This window comes from Mastomys coucha, unplaced genomic scaffold (genome assembly GCF_008632895.1).
Source record: "Mastomys coucha isolate ucsf_1 unplaced genomic scaffold, UCSF_Mcou_1 pScaffold9, whole genome shotgun sequence".
Lineage (NCBI taxonomy): Eukaryota > Metazoa > Chordata > Mammalia > Rodentia > Muridae > Mastomys > Mastomys coucha.
Window position 1 is genome coordinate 56266653 of NW_022196915.1, and position 19624 is coordinate 56286276.

The following is a 19624-nucleotide window of genomic DNA, read 5'->3' on the forward strand; positions in this document are numbered from 1 at the left end:
GACTCACACTACGCCTCCAGGCCCAGGATGTCTTCTGCCCCAGGGAATACCCACCACTGTATCCCCCCACCCCCCGCTGCCCCAACTGCAAGCCCCCAAGGCCTTCCCTACCTTCCATAAGCAAAACGTCGGTCTTTGTGGTGGTCTCCAAAGGTGTCCCAGAGGCGCAGGGAGACGCTGACATCATCTACCACATCTCGGGAGCGTTCTAGCACCTGGCCATGGGAGAGACAAGACAGTGGTTCTTGAGGACAGATGCCAGCTCAACCCTTATGCGGGAGGACAGGACTGGTACACATGTCTTGCTGTCCATGTGAAATCACTGATGAGTACATAACAAGGGAATCTCCATGCTGGACAGAAGCAGGGAAGGCCTTGAAAGAGCACGCGACTTCTTGCTGCAGAAGAACATGTTACTACTTTGGACTGCAATTGCACAAACATGGTTCCCAGCCAAAGTTAGAATCCTAGCCACCACCGGCTTACCTATTTGTGCTGGCTAGTTTCATGTCAACTTGACACAAGCTAGAGTTATCTGGAAGGAGGGAAGCTAAATTGGGACAATGTCTCCATGAGATCCAGCGGTAGACTATTTTCTTAATTAGTGAGTGACTGGGGAGGACCCAGCTCATGGTGGGTGGTGTCATCCCTGAGCTGGTGGTCCTGAGTTCTATAAGAAAGCAGGCTGAGCAAGCCATGAGGAGCAAGCCAGGAAGCAGCATTCCTCCATGGCCTCTGCATTAGCTCCTGCCTCCGAGTTCCTGCCCTGACGTCCTGCAATGATGGACTATGGTAAGTATGGAAGTGTGAGCCAAATAAACCCTTACCTCTCCAACTCGCTTTTGGTCATGGTGTGTCATCACAGCAATAGAAACAGTAACCTGAATATCACTGCAAACACAAATGGTCAAAGATACCTCCCTGAGAGTGAACTTCCTTCAGACCTCTCTCCAGAGGCCCCTTCTGCTTCATCCACCTCTGCCCCACCCCTAAGGGCTCTCGGGAGCTCCAGAGACACCAAGCTATAGTTCAACACACATAGCACGGGCCCCCAACCAAGGGGCCTTACCTCCTGGCATACACGATACTGGTCAATGGCCCACACTGTGGGCACATGGGTGGCAAGCAGCTGGTACTGGGTGAGGGTGGCATTGCAGGCCCGGGCACAGATGAGCCTAGTCTTGCCCACGGCGTTGTCCCCCACCACCACACACTTGATGGTCTCTACGTTTGGCCTTTCATAATCCATGTCAGAATCCATTAATTGGGACCTGAAATGAATGGCAAGAAAGGAGCTATCAGAACAGTTTGGCATGCTCTACCCCTGAGGACCAGGGTCAGTGTGAACAGCCCTCCTCGGCTGGCTCTGGCTCTTTGTCAAGCATTGGCACTGACATAAAGAGAGAGGCACACCAACTTTACAGGGGCCCTAGGAAACAGGCGCTCGTTCAAGCTGAGTGACACAATACCACCAGACGGATTACTCCTCTCCCTCGGGTCTCCCACCATCCTGTAGCTGGGCCCTTGAATGGAAGCAGTCTGTGAGAGATTCCAGGGCAGGACCTGCTTCAGGCCTGACCCCACTCCCCCAGAGAGAGGGAATCAGCTTGATAGCTCACTCATCCTCTGTTAGCCTCCTCTTCCCTAGGGCTGTAGCAGCAGCAGAACAAAACAGCTGAGAGAAGCAGACTTAGGGCCAGGTCCCACCCCTTCCCAGCATGCTCCAGGGCAGAGTCACTTTAAAATTTAATAGACATGTCAGGGCTGGGCAACAAGCAGCTCTCCCTAGCTTCCCCTGTTTTCCCCTGGCCCTCTCAGATGGTAAATTTCCAAGACCCAGCCTGTTCACTTCCATCCTCCTACCCTACTCTCTTATTGGCTAGGAGAGGTTTTCCTCACAGCCTCTTTGAGTAGGAAGCCTTCTGTGTACCTGCTGAATCTACAAGCCTCCCCTTTTCTACTCGGGTTTGGTCACGTTGCCCACGTGTCTGCTCAGCTGAAGGCCTACTTTGAGACAGAGATGGAGGAAGTCATAGCCCAAAACAATACACTCTACGGTCCATGAGCTTTCCCATACCCAATCTGGGTTACCCAGTGCATTCCACATCCGGCTCCCAAGAGTAAGATCTACCTCCTTCGAAACTCTTGCAGAAGGAAGAATCTTAGACTGGAAGACCCTCATTCCTCTGGCACTCTGAGGAGAAGCCAGACAAATTGTCTACGTCGGGAACTGGCTGCTAGAGGAAGTTGAGGGTCAGGCTTAGCTTAAATATCTGCCTCAGTTTCCTTTGGTGATAGGCAGAGAAGTAGCTTGTCCATCCCAGAGGGTAACTGAACAGATGGAGAGACAGAAGGTCTTTCTGCAGCTAACATGACATGTCAGTGGTTAAAAAGCTGAGGCTCGGGTTTGAGGAGACTTTGAGGATACTCTCTCCACTGGCGTTGACCCTCCTAGAGGCAGGATGGGGAGAAGGTGGGGACAGGGGCAGTGCTGGTGCACTCAGGGTTATCAGTGCGCCCCTGCTTGATCCCTGAGTTATCTCTGAAGTAAGCCTTCCCAGGTCCAGGAAGGCTGAGCGCAGAGTCGTCCTGGAGGCTGCCCAGGCGCTTTACTGCTGAGCCATCAAGACCAGAGCCAAGCCATGAGCAGCCAGCCACCAGCAGCAGCAGAGGAGCTCTGTCCCTGGCATGCTGTAACTAGATGCTAACATGCAGGGATGCAGAACTGAAATGCTCAAGTGACATGGCAACTGGGATTTTCGCAAGGGGATGCAGCTCAAAGCAACCTAAGCAAAAGGTGCCGCAAGGACTTCTCAATGAGACAGGTTTATCCTACTCCTAGGAGTCTGACGGGATCTGGATCCCTCCACTAACAAGGGTCTCTCTCCACTAAGCTCTGGCCCAGCCTACATAGCAACTACCGCATCATTTCGCTGCCCTCCTGGTCCTGTCCACCAGGCCACTGGAATGACCATCGGCTTTCTGCTTCCTCTGCTCTGTCCTGATCAGTTCCTAGTCTCAACGTCTGAGGGCATGTGTGGGTACCAGAAAGCCATGTGGGTGTGGTTTCTGCTTTAAAGAGCCAAATAATAAAAAAGAAGAGAGAAGACAGAGTTTCACCCACAGGCCAACAGAACTTCCTTCTATAGTTTGGATTTGCTAGCATGTAGGTCTGGAAGCGAATGGGAGGGGCCTGGGTTCTTAAATCCAGGGGCATGCCCAAGTACAGCTGCTTTATGAGCTAATGGACACACACACACACTCCTTGTGACTTCATTTCTAGAGTTTTCAGTAGCGGACAGTGAGCCAACAAGTAGGAGATTGGCCATGAGTTTAGGACACGGTCTACTTAAATTTCTATCTAATCTACACACTGAAGCCCATGCCCTCTCTGACTGCCCCTTTAGACTTCCCTGACACATCTACCAACTGGAGCTTCCTTGTGTTCATCATCATCCCTACATTAGCAACTGCAAGCTTCATTGTCCTATTTAGGAGGAGGCAAACCATGGCGCTTATTGTGGACTCAGTCTCTGCCTCCAGAAAATGGGTATAAGGGTATTGGAAGAAAGTTCTTGAATTTTGGTAAATTCACGCCAAGGGAGCCTGGGTGGAAGAAGGCATTTGTCTTCTTATGTAATATAGTATTATATAATGCTAGATTGCATATCCATATGTGTAATTATATCTCTCTTTAAGATACAGGCTGGCCCAATTAAGCCAGGAGAACTTTTTGTCTAATCAGGCCTGTCTTAAATGAGGATCCTGTCCAGGAGACACCATGGCAATATTAATATAATTTCTGCTCTAGAATATTACTTCTTTTCTGGATCACTGCTGATGCACGGCAATACAAACCATTCAGTGAACTTCCCCCACTGTCCCTTTCCCTCTGACACACCCTTCTTCAGTGACTGGAGACTGTTCCTCACAGTTAGTTGTCCCAGCCCCGTTCCTTCGGAGCCTCCTGACCACCCTCCACCTGTCCTGGGTACCACAACCTCCAGTTCACTCCATCCACCCCCTTGACAATCCTAAAGCCACTGATCTTTCCTCCCCCAACTCTTGTCGCTGAATTACCACCCCCCCTCTTCACAGTGTCCTGCACTGTCAGCTTCCCCAGTTCTTTGTGCTCTGTCCAGGACAGATCCGAAGGTGTGCTCAGATTACCCACAAACCTCAAGGGCTCCCATTTCCACCCCCGCACCCCTACACACACTCTTTGCAGAGCTCAAAAGCCCCCCTTTCCCTCCCACAGCTGATAGGAAGCTTGTTCATCTGTGGCTGCCCTAGTCTGGTTGTCAAGGAAACGACAATCTCCCTTGGAGCCTGGCTTGTCTCCTAGCAACCAAATCCCACATCCTGCATCTTACAAAAAAAAAAAAAGTGAAAGGGAGGAAAATCGAGAAAATGAAAGTAAAAAAAAAAAAATCAAGGAAGATGAGCAGAAGGGAAGAGTCGGGAGGAGAGGAGCAAAGGAAAGGTGGGTTTGGAACTAAAGAAGCTCCCACTGTGGCCGCTGACATTGTAATATGGGCGAAGGTGGAGGGGTGGATCCTCCCCACGCAGAAAACGTAAAGCAAGGCCCAAAGGAATCTTAAATGATCACATTAACAGAAACAGAAGCCTAAATACGGGATAAACCTTTTCAACCCTAGGATGCCCGAACATTAACAAAGAAAGCTCAACGTTTCCACCAGTAGTTTGCCAAAACTCAGCTGGACAGACCACAGTGGAGTTGACTTCAAACAAACAGCTAGCTCCACAGCCGTCAGCAAACTCCCCAATTGTACTGGTTTAAAAAAGAGAGAGAGAAAGAAAAAGAAAAAAGGTATACCCCTACCATTCTGAATCTCTTATTTTCCTCCTGGCATGCCCCTCTTCACACATAATTTTTAAAAAATAAAATAAATAGGGAAGGGGGAGGGGCACGACACACCGATGCAAAACATGTAAGTTTTCCCCTATAAACACTCAAGAAAGGTTAATTTCTCTTCCCTCTGAACCGAGCAGCCTCAGCAAGTGCCCAAGGGAAGAGCAGAGCTCAGGGGAAGGCAGGAGGAACTCAGGCCGGAGAGGGGAGGGCGCTGAAGGATGAGCCAAGGCGAGGCGGCACGTTTGCAGAAGCTGCTTGCAACCCGGCCATAATAGAAATCAATCGTGTACTTACACCACTACATGTGACGGGGTAATTTCTAGTGTAGGGAACACATCTCTTCCTGCTAAGCACGCTCATTTTAGTGAGATGTCTGGGGTCACTCTGCGCGTGCAAGTTGGGGAGCCGCCGACGCTGCTGCTCTGTGCTGGAGACCCAGCCTCCTGGGGTCCCGGTTCAGGTACGATCAGAAGAAACTCTGGCACAGAAGCCCAGGTCGGACCGCGGCACGTGAGCAGCCTGGGGCGCTGCACTGCAGCCACTGCCTCTTCCGGATCAGCATCTCCGCGCGCCCCGGGCGCCCAATGTCATGGAGGCTTGCGGAGCCTGGCTGCGCGCCGCCGCTCCGACCTCCGGCCGCTGGGCCGCGCCGCCGCCCGGCTGCGCTGCGGAGGTTGCGGGCGGCGCGCTAGAGAGCCAGGCGCCGGGTGAGGCCGCCGCACGCGCGCAGCCTTAAGACGCCGAGCGCCGCAGTCCCCGGGACCGCTCACGACCTCCTTTTTTCATTCACAAAAAAAGCAAAGTTGGGGGGGTTGGGGAGGGAAAAGAGGAAAAAAAAAAAAAAAAGGAAAAAAAATTGCACCCAGGAACGGTTGCTGTGACAAGGACCGCCCACAGCGGCGCGCGGTTGGTGGAAAGGGGAGCGATGGGGATTGGACACCCAGAGGCCACGCCCGAGACACGCCCCCGATCCCGGGCACGCCCCTTCGCTCCTCTCGTGGTCTTTGTGCCTCCTCCCTTTTCCCCTGGGAGGCAAGAGTGGCCAGCAGCTGACCTCGCCAGCCTCAAAACCTTGCAAGACTCTCAGGATGGTTTTCCCCAGGAGGCTAGGAAGAAACTCATCCGGCGGTGCGCTCTGGGAATGCAAGTCAGAGGGCCACGGGAAGATTTTCCTGTTTCTCCCAGATTCAGCCAAGCCTCTACCCGCACACAACTGCCCTTGCGAGTTTTTCCGAGTACTGGGGGACCTTTCTTCCTGCATTATCCCTGCAGCTCCGACTTTCGGAGCTCTTAGTGAGTTTTCTGTATGGATACCTGTATTTTCTTACCTGTCTGCCACCTAGACCTTCCTCAAAGGTTACCATCCCAACTCATTGTCACAGAGAGTTCACTAGAATCGCCTAACTTTGCAAAGAATGACATGGAAACATTAGCCAGAGAAACCTCACCTAATCCTATATGGGTGGGTGCTCTTCTGTACAGGCAATTCAAAGTAAATATGGTGGCTGCCATCCCCAGCACTTGGTGGCGAGACAGAAGAATTGTCATGAGTGCAAGACTAGCCTGGGCTACAAAGCAAAATCTTATCTCTGAATATTAAAATAAAAATGAGTTAAGTCCAATGCCATCCATTCTGTTCATCGGAAGGAAGCGTCCGCGATCAAGACTGGATTTGATAGAGTGGTCTGGACTGCTAGGAATTACATCTTGTCAATTATCTCTGGACAGTTTTTAAAGCAGACTGACAAACTTTCACAAGTCAACCTCCCCTATCACACTTCCAACTTGCTTTTTGAGAATGCAGATCCATTTTAATGTCGTTTATGCAAAATATGATATAAAAGAGATTTATGCCGGGCGGTGGTGGCACACGCCTTTAATCCCAGCACTTGGGAGGCAGAGGCAGGCAGATTTCTGAGTTCGAGTCTAGCCTGGTCTACAGAGTGAGTTCCAGGACAGCCAAGGCCACACAGAGAAACCCTGTCTCGAAAAAACAAAAGAGAGAGATTTACTACCCCCCTCCAAAGCCAAATAAAAACTGAATTTTGGCCAAATTCAAAAGTATGGGCTATGTAGGAAGACCCTGCCATAAACAACACAATACTCAATTGGTATTTTCTGAAATATGCCTCATCTCTGAGTGCATATGACTGAAAGTTGTTCACTGGGGTGCCTATAGTAAATGCGAATTTTGGTTCATTTAATCATTGTGCAGTAAATAGATGCTTTACTGTCCCCCGCCTCCAACACCGACCCAGAGCTGGAGAGGTTGGCAGTGAACCGGAAGTGCTTCCTTACACTTCCTGTTCAGACACAACCTTCATAAAACAAGTACTAGATCAAATACATGTTTAAGAAAGAAGGTAGACTTTACTCAGGTATGTTCTTCCTCTGCATTTGGCACAGAAGAATCTCACTTCGTTGCTAATGCTCCTAAGAGTGATTGTACAAAAGGAAAACACAGTATAAAATCTCTCCGGGTTCCTACAGCAGGCAAGCCCCCTGGTCCCCATACCCCCATACCCTAGTCTCTCTGACAGCTCTGTTATCACCTTTTATGTGTCCTGCAGCATGTCACTTGTACAGTGCTGAGCAGGCAAACAGGCCTCTCCTTTGCTAGAGGGTAGCTAGAGGTGTGTGCCACTGAGCCTGTAACTCTAGCCAATGCCTCTTCTCCTTGGAAGGGAAAGCCAGCCTGGCTGGGTCATGGGAGGGTCCAAGATGCAGGTTTGGGGTCTAGTCTTGGACCAAAACAAATGTCAAAGTTGTAAACCTGCTCGTAGTCAGCAGAGTGACCAGGGCTGGGCCAGTGGCTAGCTGCAGAGGTGGCCTGAATCACCACCCCACCTGGGTACACAGTCTCCAATCCCCACTTTCAACTTTTCTTCAGACAGAAGGTTTTCTGGATAGTTTTGTGTCAACTTGACATAATCTAAAGTCATCTGAGAGGTGGGACCCACAGTTGAGAAAATGGCTTCATCAAATGGAGCTGTAGGCAACCCCATAGGTATTTTCTTATTAGTGATTGTTGGGGAGGGCCCAGTCCATCCTGTGTTCTGTAAGAAAGCAAGCTTAGCAAGACAGAGGAAGCAAGCCAGTAAGCAGCACCTCTCCATGGCCTCTCCTGCCTCCAGGTTCCTGCCCTGTTTGAGTTCTTGTCTTGACTTCCTTCAATGAACAGTGATGTGGAAGTGGAAGCCAAATAAACCCTTTCCTCTCCAATTTGATTTTGCTCCTGGTGTTTCATCACAGACAGCAATAGTGACCCTGACTAAGTCAGAAGTCTTCCGTCACCTCAGCTCTCCAGCATTCCCAGTCAGAGCCCACCCAGTCCTGCTTGGACATGGCACTTTTCCTCCAAGCTGTGCCTCCCCCACTACTTCCCAGGCTCCTTATCCAGCTCTGGGACCACACTTGCCTTATCTCTCTGCCCGACCTTTCTCTTTCTTTTTCTTTTCCTTCTCTTTCTTTTTTGTGGTTTGTAGAGGCAGAGTTTCTCTGTGTAGCCCTGGCTGTCCTAGAAGTCACTCTTGTAGACCAGGCTGGCCTCAGACTCAGAGAACCTCATGCCCCCTGCCTCCAGAGTGCTAGGATTAGAGAAGTGCGCCTCCACTGCCTGACTTTATCTGTCCAGTCTTCCAGTGGTGGATCTCTGAGGCTGGGATTTCTCCAACAACAACTGGTAGCCAGCAGCTGTCATTATAGGACAGCAGTCTCCCATCACCTGAGTTGACCAGGCCACCACAGAAGCCTACTTCTCTTTGTGTCAGGGTTCCTCTCAGGCCTGGAGTTCCTGCCCACTCCATCCCCCTTTTTCCCCTTCTTCCTTCTATCCTGTTCAGCCCATTTCCTGCAGCTTGGAGTAACCTGCTACCTGTTCCATCACGTTTTTGTTAGCTGGCCATTGGCACTGCCCTTCCAGGCCGCCTAGGCACTGCCCTACGGTGGCCTCCCTCCCTTGCTCTGGAAGGAGTGCCTCATTACAGTCTCAGGGATTTCTGCAACACAGATAGGTTTCATTCCAGCATTTTCTACCCTGGACCCCCAGCATCCCTTCCCTCACCACAGTTGTCTGTGTCCTAAAGTCCCCTTGAACCTGTCTTCTGATGTCACTTCCCCCTTCCCTCCCTACAGCCAAGCCAGGCCATCACAAGGCAGCTATCTTCCTGTGGGCTGATGCCTACTTACAAGCCAGAGGTTTAACTAGAGAGATAAGCACCCACTGGGGTTCCTGGGAAGGAACCACACCTGTACACCTCAAGATCCAGGCTAGTTCTAGTACTGTCCTCTTTTTATGGCTCCCTCCACATCTTCCAAGGCCAGCCCAGCTTGTACCAACCCCTCTGGCCATCCCTCCCTCCTCCAGCCTGTGTGTTCTCTGTGCTTACCCAGCGGCTCAGCCTTCCAGATTGCTAAGCACATGTTCACAATGCCCATCTCTTCTTGGAGTCCACCTCCCCATCCCCCAACCAGACCTTGGGATATGAGCAGTGTGTGCCTGCTGGAGCAGGTTGGCACCCCTGCACAGAACCTGAAACAAAGATCAGAAGTAAATCTCAAAGCAAAGGCTGAGGTATTTTGAGAGACAGAGCCTAAGTAAGGAGAGGGAGCCAGGAACTCAGGTTCTTCTCAGCTCCCTGATCAGAGTAAGACCTCCACCAGGTCCCCGTGAGAAGGTGTGGCTTTTGCAGGAGCAGCTCTCGGACACAAAGGTGCTCCCCATCCCCAGCCCCTATACTGGGAAATACCTAATCATTCTTTAGAGCAGCTTGGGTGTCACACCTGCCAACACCTGCTGTCAACCCCAAGTTGTCAACCCTGACCTTCTCCCTGTGCCACTACTAACTCAGGACACAGCGCTAGACACTATGCACGTCCTTCTCCCTACCTGTACTGAGAACTCCTTTGGAAGGGACATACATATCCAAAGGGGCATTTATCTATTTGTCATGCTAGTCTAGTGCTTCAACAAGCACACAGATGTTCAATAAACATTTGATGGACAAATGAAGGCTTGGAGAGAGGTAGTAGAGTGGGGCAGAGGACAATACCACAAAGCAGCCACTCACGTGTTGTTCTGAGAGCTCTCCCATGGGCTATACCAGCCTCTTCTTTGTCTTCCCATGATGTTGGGTTCCTCCCGGGATCCTGATGGAAGTGGCAAAAGGGAAGGAAGCCAGATGGGAGAAAATGAACTGGTGAAAGGGGGTAGGCAGACTGTGAGTCATGCAAAAGTTGGTTGGCTCAAATGGAAGGCTCTACCCAGGGCAAGGACATGACCGCTGCTACCCAAGCTAAGAGGTCTGATACTCTAGCCTGGGAGCCCCAGGGCACAGCTATGAGGGGTCTGGCCAGGCCACTTCGAGTTGGCAAAGAGCTGCCAGCTGTCAGTTGTAGAACTGTGTGATACTGGACAAAATTATCTTTTCTGGGTTTGCTTCCTCACAGACAAGGGTCAGTCCACATGACCCCCAAGGTTTACTGACATCCAATATGGGTGCTAAGCATGGAAGGCTAAATGTGATCAGTCATCCTTTGCATGGGAACAGCTCCAGAGCAAATTAGGACTCAGCAAATGTGAGTTGAGGACCACCAAGACTGGAAATAGACATGGAAGTCTTTGGAAGGGATGAAACTGGGATTAGCACACAGTGGGAAATCTCATTCCGCAATTTTACCTACAGCCATTCCGTCATCATCTCAAGTAATCTCTCCTGTCTTCCACTGGGCACAACAGTACAAGCCACACTGTGTGAAGACAACGGATGGCTGCCCAATCTCAGTGTCCTTACCTGACCTCTCTGTCCTTTCTGGCACTGAAATCTCATGTCTCTGGATAACAGGATCCTAGCTTCTGTCTGTAGCCCAGCCCTCTGATCCCCCAGTGCAGAGCAGACCACACAGGGCTCCTGAGTGGAGCTAGAGTAAAATGCTGAGAGTCTAACTCTCTAGATTAATAGAATCTCATGTCCACCTTGGCCCTAGGGATCACCTGGTGAAATGAACAGGGAGGGCAGGGAAGATAGAACAGGGAACATGAGCGAGAGTTCTTGGTACAAGGCTGGCCCAGGCCCTTGCAACAGGCCTGCAACCACACCATGACAAGCAGATTCCATTAGCAATCTGCTTCGGGCCCCACTGGCAGAGGCTGTGCTGAGGTTTCACCTACTCCCTCCAGGTCTCCTACCCACAGCTGATCCAGGACCTCATTAAATACCTCCTATGGCTCTGAAATGACTCTTCATTCAGCAGTGAAATGTGAGCTCTTGATGGTTTATGTCTTTAAAGAGCTGTAAGAACCACCACTAATGCCAGGCCCTTTAGCATGCCAAAGCAGGATACCCAGCAGTAGCATGGCTCCAACCCAAGCCTCTTGGGAGGCAGTTGTCTCAGGACAGAGTTCTGAAGCCATCATGGGGCAGGCAGGGCTACACCAGAATGAAGGTAGGTGGCTCTGCTTCTGTCCAAGACGGTTGAAGAGAGGACAAAAATGTCTCCCATAGCCAGTGCTGCTAGGCCCCCAAATCCTTGGCTTCCCACAAGCTTCAGACCTTCCCAGCAAGGGCAGGTGCCATCCTCAGAGCTCCACAGAGCTGGGGGTGTGAGGCTTCAAGGAGGCTGATCACCCCAAAATAGATTTGTGTTTTTCACAACTTTTTTTAAATGAGCCACTGGCATCTCTTGCAACATGGGAAAAAAATAGCCTCAACTGTTAACAAATAAAAGATTACAAAAAAGATTATTAAAAGCCCCAACTGTTCCCCATGGGTGTCTGGGGGGCGGGGGAGTGAGGGAGATGAGCAAACAGGAGCCTGGGTCTCTTCCCTCTGACCTGCTCCTTCCCCCTGAGCTGCCAGAAAGCAGGAGGGGCTGGGAGGACTAGGCCTCAGTGCCAGAAGCAGGGACATTTGTGAGGACCTTCAGCGGTGTCCACCGTGAGAGTACATTCTTGCTTTCGGCTTCTAAAGGCACAGGGCAGCTTAGTACAGACCACACTGCAGCTGGACTCGTTTCAGTGAAGCTGGAGGACAGTTTGGGAAGTCAATAGTTGGGAGGCTCCTCCTTCGTGCTAAGGTCAACTTAGCCTGAAATTGAATCCCCTGGGTGTTGCTGGATGACATCACGCATCTTGAGTTTGAGGCTGCAGCTGCTTTCAACTCTGGCGATTGGTCACATTGATTGGGGCTGCCCAGGAGGGCACGAAGTCCTCACCTGACTCTCCCTGGAGAGTTCCAGGCTTTTTGTGCCTTTGCCCCATACTGGGGGCCTTCTCGGTACCTGGACCTCTAAGGATGCAGGAAAGGGGAGCGGTGTAAATATCCTGGACACTGAGTTAGTGACTGGGCTCCTGTCCCGGCAGAGGCCTCCAGAAAAACAAAATGGGGTGGTTTGTGGGGTCTCTGTCTCTGATCTTTGACAGGAGAATAAAAGTAAGCTCTGAGGGGCCCCTTTTCTCTCGAAGCCTGGGATTCATTCAGACCCACTCCATCCACCTTTCCAGGCTCCGCTCTCTCTTCTCTCCTTGTTTCTCTCCCTTTCCCCTTCCTCCCTTTCCTGCCTTCTTTAAGATGCAGTAATAAATGCACATGGCTCACCTTACATAGTTTACAAAGTGAGTAGGCAGGTGACTAGCCAGGACACCAGGGACCCTAAGGGACGTTGCTCAACCCCGAGTGATGCTCAAGGGATAGTTCCTTGAGAGTGCTACGGTGATGAGCTACACCTCTCCTCCTTCCCCTAATCCGGCAGCTGTAGCCTCTCTGACCTCCTCAGGACCCCACTCTTGCCAGAGCTGGTTTTTCCAAATGGCTGAGAACTGGGTAAAAAGCTGTGTGCAGATTGCTGACAGGCCACTTTGATTGTCACAGACCAAGTTTACCCTGCAGGGTGTGGTCATGACTGGCTTAAGCCCCCTCTTACCAGGGAGCATTGTGTGAGGGAAAGAAGTCGGGCACAGAGCCAAGCCACAAGAGGGCTGACTCAGGAATCCAGGGGCCCAACTTGCTCATGAGAAAGGAGAAGGAGTTGGTGCTCAGAGTTGAAGACTTTCCATGGGACAGACAGGATGCAATGCCTTCTGCCCACACAGGTGCTTGGGCAGAGGAGTGCGGGCAGATGCCAGGCCGTCTACTGGAAGCATGTGCCCCAACTTTGGTTGTCTGGGGATTGATTACTACATGTTCTGAAAATTTCGCTGTCGGTCACAGACTTACCCTCTTCCTCCTGGTACCGGAAGTACCCGCGGGTAGTTCTCTAGGAGCCTGAGCTACAGGTAGAAGCTCAGAACTAGAGGCAGCCTCACAAGGAGCTTGGAATGGAGATTGCTCTGCCCTATTCTCCCTACAGGGAGACTCGAAGTCCCAGCTTGGGTCACTCAGATGCAGACCTGAGGAGCGGAGAAGCAGGCGAGCTGAGATATGAAGTTATGAGTTCCGGACCCAGGCTGCCTCCAAGGAAAAGCAGTGGTGTTTCAGACAGAGGTGGTGTAGGGGCGCAAATAATTCTGCTAGATCAAGATGGTGAACAGCCCATGCGACCCATGGCACGCTGCCTGAGACTTCACGTTCTCTGCAAATAATAAGGTTTGTTTGGCCACTTATCCCTGTCATTAGTCTCTTGCCTCTCATTCACCAAATACATGCTAAGCTCCTTCTGGTGCCCGGTGCTGGGCTGGAGGTCATAGAGATTATGAAGTGCAAGGATGCCAGCAATCCAGGTCATCGAGGGACTTAGGTTTAGGAGAACAATGACTACTTATTCTATTTTATAGTATACATGCCCAGTTTTGTGTTCTATGAACTATCTTGTTTAAAATTTTAAAATCCAGTAAGAATTACCACCACCACCACTACCAACATCATCTTTCTTCTCCTCCTACCCTTTGGCCCAGGAGGAAATGGAAATTGAAGCTACCAGAGGGAGATAGGTTCTTTCAGGGTCACAAAGCAGGTAGTCAGCATAAAGATCCCCACCTGGCTGAGGGGGGGGGGGGGGGGGGGGGAGAGGGGAGATACAAATGTCCTGGGGCAGGTGCCCATGTAGAGAATAGGCTCGTGGGCCACTGCCAGACTGCTCCATAGAAGCACATCCCACATGCATGTGAGGCAGTGTTCATGACCTGGACCTCAGATGGGACTATACAACCCTGACTCCCTTCCAGTCTTGGCTCTAACTCCTTACATGTTTTTCTGGCCTTTGACTTCTTGTATGGAACTAGGTAGATGGCTGATGTCCCCTCTACCAAACACACCTCCAACCTCACCCCTCCCCCAACCCTCTCTCCCTGTTTTGTTTTGTTTTGTTTTAATTCTGGAGAGTGATCTTATCATGTAGACCCTCAGGGAGGGTCAGTATGGTTTCAATCACTGGAGCAGGGAAAGAAAGCAGAGAAGCAGGATCTGTAGCCTGGGGACCTCTCAGGCCACTCTGGGGGAGGCGGGGGGGGGCATTCTCCCCTCACAGAGTCCATAGTATAAGGACGTGTTTGACTATCCAGCCTGCAGTCTTTAACTAGGTATACACTTGGCCAATGAGGACCAGTTGATCTTAACATTCCAAAAGAGAAAGTATGGCCTGGGGGTAGGGCAAGGACGACAAGATAGAAAAATTCCTGAATTTAGTACCTGAGACCAAAGTGAATGTAAACATGGTCAATGCGATCCTTAAATGGGCACTGTAGAAAGCCTTTCCTAAGTCATCTAGATTCTTGAACTAGGCCTGTGGCCCTTTCCGCCTTAGCCCATGTCCAGGGTAGCCCACAGTTGAATTATGGCTGGCCCAGTAGGGCTACTTGCAAGCCTCAAGGAGCCTCAGGCTCAGGCCTGATCTCTGCGCTATCCCTCCTGGGGACCAAAAGAGCTACTGCTGCAAGTCTTGGGGCAGGAATGGGGGTGTTTGCTGAAAGCCTGCAAGCTCCTGGTCAGCTGAGAATGGAAAGAGGAACCAATTGTAAGGGTTCAGGGCAGGAAAGGGGGAGAGTTAGAATTTGGGCTATTGATCTATTTCTTTTGGGGCCCACAAATTCTATTGCCTAAAGGATTAAGAGTTCCCAAAGCAAGGAAGGCCATCCAGGGCTTGGGAGAGCCAGAAGATGCAAATCCCAAAGGCTGGAAACACTGAAGCATGTGAGGCACAGGCAGGGGCCCTAAGGATTAGGAGAGGCAAGAGGAGATCAGGTGACCCTTGAAGACCAAGGTGGCCTCAACATCACAAGCTGTTTAGGTGGCCCATCCCCACCTGCGGCCCCTTTGATAAATAAGAATTCAGTGGCCTGGGGGAAGTTGGAGAGGATATACTGTCTGCTTGGCCCATCCCTTACATACCTCCCCTTCCATTCTGGCCAGAGTTACAAGGAAAGAATGGAACCCAGGTTTGTGTTGGCCGTTGGCTACTAGCTATACTTCCGCTGGCTACATCCACAGCAAACAAATGTCCTTTGTCTCCTGTTCTAATCTGGCAGCCACAGGTAGCTGCTGGACCACAGTCCAAAGGATGCTACAGGCTGACAGATCCAGCACCAGGCTCCCCATCCACCCATTCTTTGTCCTCATATGTCACCTTTCATAAGAGACCCAACACTAAGAGCAGAGGAGCCGAGGTGAGAGAATCCTTTTCCTTTCTCCAGTCCAGTGCCAAGGGGCATTAACTTACCTGCTGTGTCTCCTTCGGGGGCCCAGCTGGCCTGTCACTATCTCTTGTCTGTGGACAGTGGTGGACTGGGCCAGGTTGTTGGAAGGGGATCCAAAACCTAGCCTATGGGAAAGCTGGTAAGTGCTCTGGTAACCAGGAGCGTGGCCTGGAGGCTGGCTTCCTGCTCTTATACCTCCACCCTGCCCCACCCCATTCTACCCCACCCCATCCCCACCTCTAAGCTCAGGATAAATCACCTGTTCCTGCTTTTGTCCAGGTGAGTGTTTCCCAGTGCCTGGCCTAGCTTCTGTCTCCCTTGGAGCCCTATTCAGCTGCCCTCAGACTCCTAGTAAGACTTGGCTTGTCCTCCTGGGTCCCTGGTGACTCACACTGCTTTGGAATTTCACTCAACCAGCATTTTCTGACGCACTTCCTGAGAGCCTGGCCTGGTGCCAGTGAACGGGCCTTGCAATAGCCACCCCACCAGTGATTATCACTTTGTCTACCTCGAACTCTGGGCAATAGAGGTGGGGAACGGGAAGTCCGCCAGAGAAAGCAGGTGGGGACAGGGAGGCTTTGTTCAGCCTGGTTTTACCTGCACACAGGTGGAGAACAGCAGGAAAGGGAAGGATTAGTATGGTTGCCCAGGAAACGGAAGACAGAAAACCTAAACTGGCCACCAGGCTTCTTTCTTAGTTTGTGTTTCTGAGGGGGCTCAAGCTGTCCTCACATCTCCAGCAATCCTCCTGCCTCACCCTCCCAAGGGCTAGGGTCTGAGGGCTTCTGGAAATGGATTTCCCGGCCTCAGTTTATCATTGGGTGCATCTTAAAGGTTCTAAGGCTCCAGGTGTAAATGCACCCTTCCAAATGGAGCTGTCCCCAAGGACTCATATGTTGTGCCCTCGTTCTCCAGCCGGTGATGCTTGTTGAGGGAGGCAGTGGGGCTTTTAGGAGGTGGGACCTAGATGGCAGAAGTAGGTCACAAGGGGTAGAACTTTTCACTGCCCAGCCCCTGGTTCCCCATGTGTCTCTGATTCCTGGTACACTGTGGTATGAAGGGCCTTATGCTCATTATGGATGTAGCCAGTGGAGTATAGCCAGTAGCCAATGGACAGCACAAACCTGGATTCTATTCTTTCCTTGTGACCCCGGCCAGGAGGGAAGGGAGGTATGTAAGGGTATGGCAGACACCATACCCTCCCTAACGTCATGGACCCTGCCATGATGGACTGAAAGCCAAAATATATGCTTCCTCCTTTAAGGTGTTCTATCAGGCACTCTGTCAGTGACGTAAAAATAATACATATTTATAATAATATAAAAATAATATCTCTCATTTTGAATATCACGTGAGGGGTTGGGCCTGGGTGGGATTTCGGAAAACAAGAGGGGGAGGGAACATTGCTGCCACCATAGGGTGGGAAGGGGCAAATGAAAGATCTGAATTCATTCCCAGTTTCCCCGGTTTTTGCATGTACTCACTCTTTTGCTTGTGTGTGTGTGTGTGTGTGTGTGTGTGTGTGTGTGTGTGTGTGTTGTGGTGTGTGGTGTGTTGATATGCCTGTGCAGGGGTGGACATACAGAGGTCGGAGTCCACTGTCTGGTGCTGCTGGAGTTACAGATATGCACTGCCCTGCCCAGCTTTACGTTGCTGGTGTTACCGTAATTACGCAGGCACCGTAATTACGCAGGAAGCGCTTTGCCACAGGACTCTCCCTGGCCCCTGCCCTTCTGTGTTCACCACAAGCTGAAGCCAAACTAAAAGCTGAACACACAGCAGTACCACACTCTTATGTCTCAGCCCCCAAACTATGAGCTGATAGAAACCCCTTGGCCTTATAAATTTACCAGTCCTAGGTATTTTATTATGGAGACCAAAATAGACTTACGATGGCCTCTACCCACACAAGACTTTGTTTTTCTAGTTAAAGAAACCTTTAAGCAGATGACAGCATGCCATGGACAAGTGGGTTTATGGGTTTAAATCTTTTTTTTCCCTTGGTTTTTCGAGACAGGGTTTCTCTGTGTAGCCCCAGCTGTCCTGGCATTCACTCTGTAGACCAGGCTGGCCTCAAACTCAGAAATCTGCCTGCTTCTCCCTCCTGAGTGCTGGGATGAAAATCATGTGCCACCACTGCCAGGTGGGTTTAAGTCTTAAGTCAAATTGTCATAATTCAAACCAAAGGCCCATTCCTTACAGGTTTTGGAGATGTTTCCGGATTCCTTCTGTAGCCGTTAACATTTTTAGCAGGTATAATATATAATACATAAAGCATTACATGTGTAGAGACACAAACAATTGCAGAAGCCTTTTTCTTTTTCTTTTTTCCTTTTTAAAGATTTATTTGTTTACTTTATGTATATGAGTACACCATTGCTCTCAGACACACCAGAAGAGGGCATCGAATCCCATTACAGATGGTTGTGAGTCACCATGTGGTTGCTGGGATTTGAACTCAGGACCTCTGGAAGAGCAGTTGGTGCTCTTAACTGCTGAGCCATCTCTCCAGCCCTGTAGAAGCCTTTTTCAACTTTAAAAGTATAATATAATTCTAGTGTGGAGTGGTGGTGTACACCTTTAGTCCCAGAGACAGAGGCAGGCAGATCTTTGTGAGTTCAAGACCACCTTGGTCTACACAGTGAGTTCTGGGACAGCCAGGACTACATAGAGACTTTTACTCAATAACTGCCTCCCAACAACAACAACAACAACAAAAAAAGTATAATGTAATTTGTATAATTCATGAGAAAAGCTATATACTATCCTCAGTTCTCCTATATCTCCACCATCTTCCCCTCCCTGTCTCCTCCTCCTCCCCCATTTCTACTGCTAACTTCTCCAACAGAGAAACTCAAGTTATGTAATATGGGTTTGTTATTTCATTGATGCTTTTTAAATCACTTGCATCGTATTGTGTATGAACCCCTAAATAACATGTAATGTGGATTTGCTTGCTTTGTGTTAACTTCTGTCTTCATCTCTTGGGTGGGGGGTCAGGAGGGATGGGGATAGGAACCAGGTCCCCCAGACTCGCTTACCACATGCTCTTCCATTGAGCTATACTCTCAGCCAACCTACTTGCTGATAATTTTTGAGTTATTGTTCACACACTGTGTTAGATTCCTTTTATTCGTTCAACCCTATGTACGTAGCTATTGTTCTTCATTTTGCTACAGTACACTACTCCTCAGCTCTAGCAGGACCAGGCTGTTCAGTAGTGACTTCGGACATTCGTGTGCTTATTTTTATGTGCACACATTCTAGCCTTTCTCACTGAAGAAATAACCAGGTTTGGAGTTCCTGTGTGATGGGGAAGATGCACGTTCAACTGCACAAGAGAAGACGAAAGCACCTTCCCAGGTGCTGTCTAAAGGGTCCCAGCCAAGCACAATAGTGAGTGCCTGTAATTTCAGGGCTTGAGACGCTGAGGCAGGAGGATTTTGAATTCTAAGGAAGACTGAGCTATACAGCGAAACTCTCTCTCTCTCAAAAATAAAAATAAACAAATAAATAAATTTTCAGCTGCTTCCTGTTCTCATCTCCACATGGGTTTTTAGATATGACTTTAGACCTTTCTTTTGAGGTTCATAATAATGTCCCACTTGTTCAATCTGTGGTTTGCTGATTACTAGTAAAACCAAGAAAATATTTCCCTATGTCTTGGTACCTTGTGTTTCTTTATCTGTGAGCTGCCCATCTCTGTCTTTTGCACACACATACCTCTTTTGACACTATCATTTCCTTGTCTTCTGTTATCTATAGCAGTTACTTGTATATTCTCGGGTCTTCTTTTGCTCATTTTTTAATTTATGTGAATGTGAGCCTTTGAGCATATGTGCATCATGTATGTACAAGAGCCTATAGAGGCCACAAAAGGGTGTTGGTTTCTCTGGAATTGGAGATACAGGTGGTTGTGAACTACTGTGTGCATCCTAGAGACCACACAATAGGTCTGCATAGAAATCAAACCTGGGCTGGGTGGTGGTGGCACACACCTTCAATCCCAGCACTTGGGAGGCAGATGCAGGCAGATTTCTGAGTTCAAGGCCAGCTTAGTCTACAGAGTGAGTTCCAGGACAGCCAGGACTACACAGAGAAACCCTGTCTCGAAAAACCAA

At 50.0% G+C, this 19624-nt stretch overlaps 1 protein-coding gene and 1 long non-coding RNA gene across 2 annotated transcripts in view; one reads left to right on the top strand and one right to left on the bottom strand.

The window, feature by feature from the left end:
- Rhobtb2 (Rho related BTB domain containing 2) overlaps window positions 1-5753 on the bottom strand; it is a 21070-nt gene extending 15317 nt beyond the window's left edge. Inside the window, exons 1-3 of the mRNA XM_031361637.1 lie at window positions 5171-5753; window positions 1070-1271; window positions 112-215 (exon numbers count right to left, since the gene is read on the bottom strand). Of these exons, the coding sequence (XP_031217497.1) occupies window positions 112-215; window positions 1070-1261 (296 nt within the window). The 5' untranslated portion in view covers window positions 1262-1271; window positions 5171-5753. The remainder of the gene's footprint in view (window positions 1-111; window positions 216-1069; window positions 1272-5170) is intronic.
- Window positions 5754-7184: 1431 nt separating this feature from the next.
- LOC116084836 lies at window positions 7185-15412 on the top strand. Its single transcript, XR_004116285.1, has 3 exons — window positions 7185-7254; window positions 13223-13458; window positions 15336-15412. It is a non-coding gene; the product is annotated as an uncharacterized LOC116084836 (long non-coding RNA).
- The last annotated feature ends 4212 nt before the right edge of the window (window positions 15413-19624 follow it).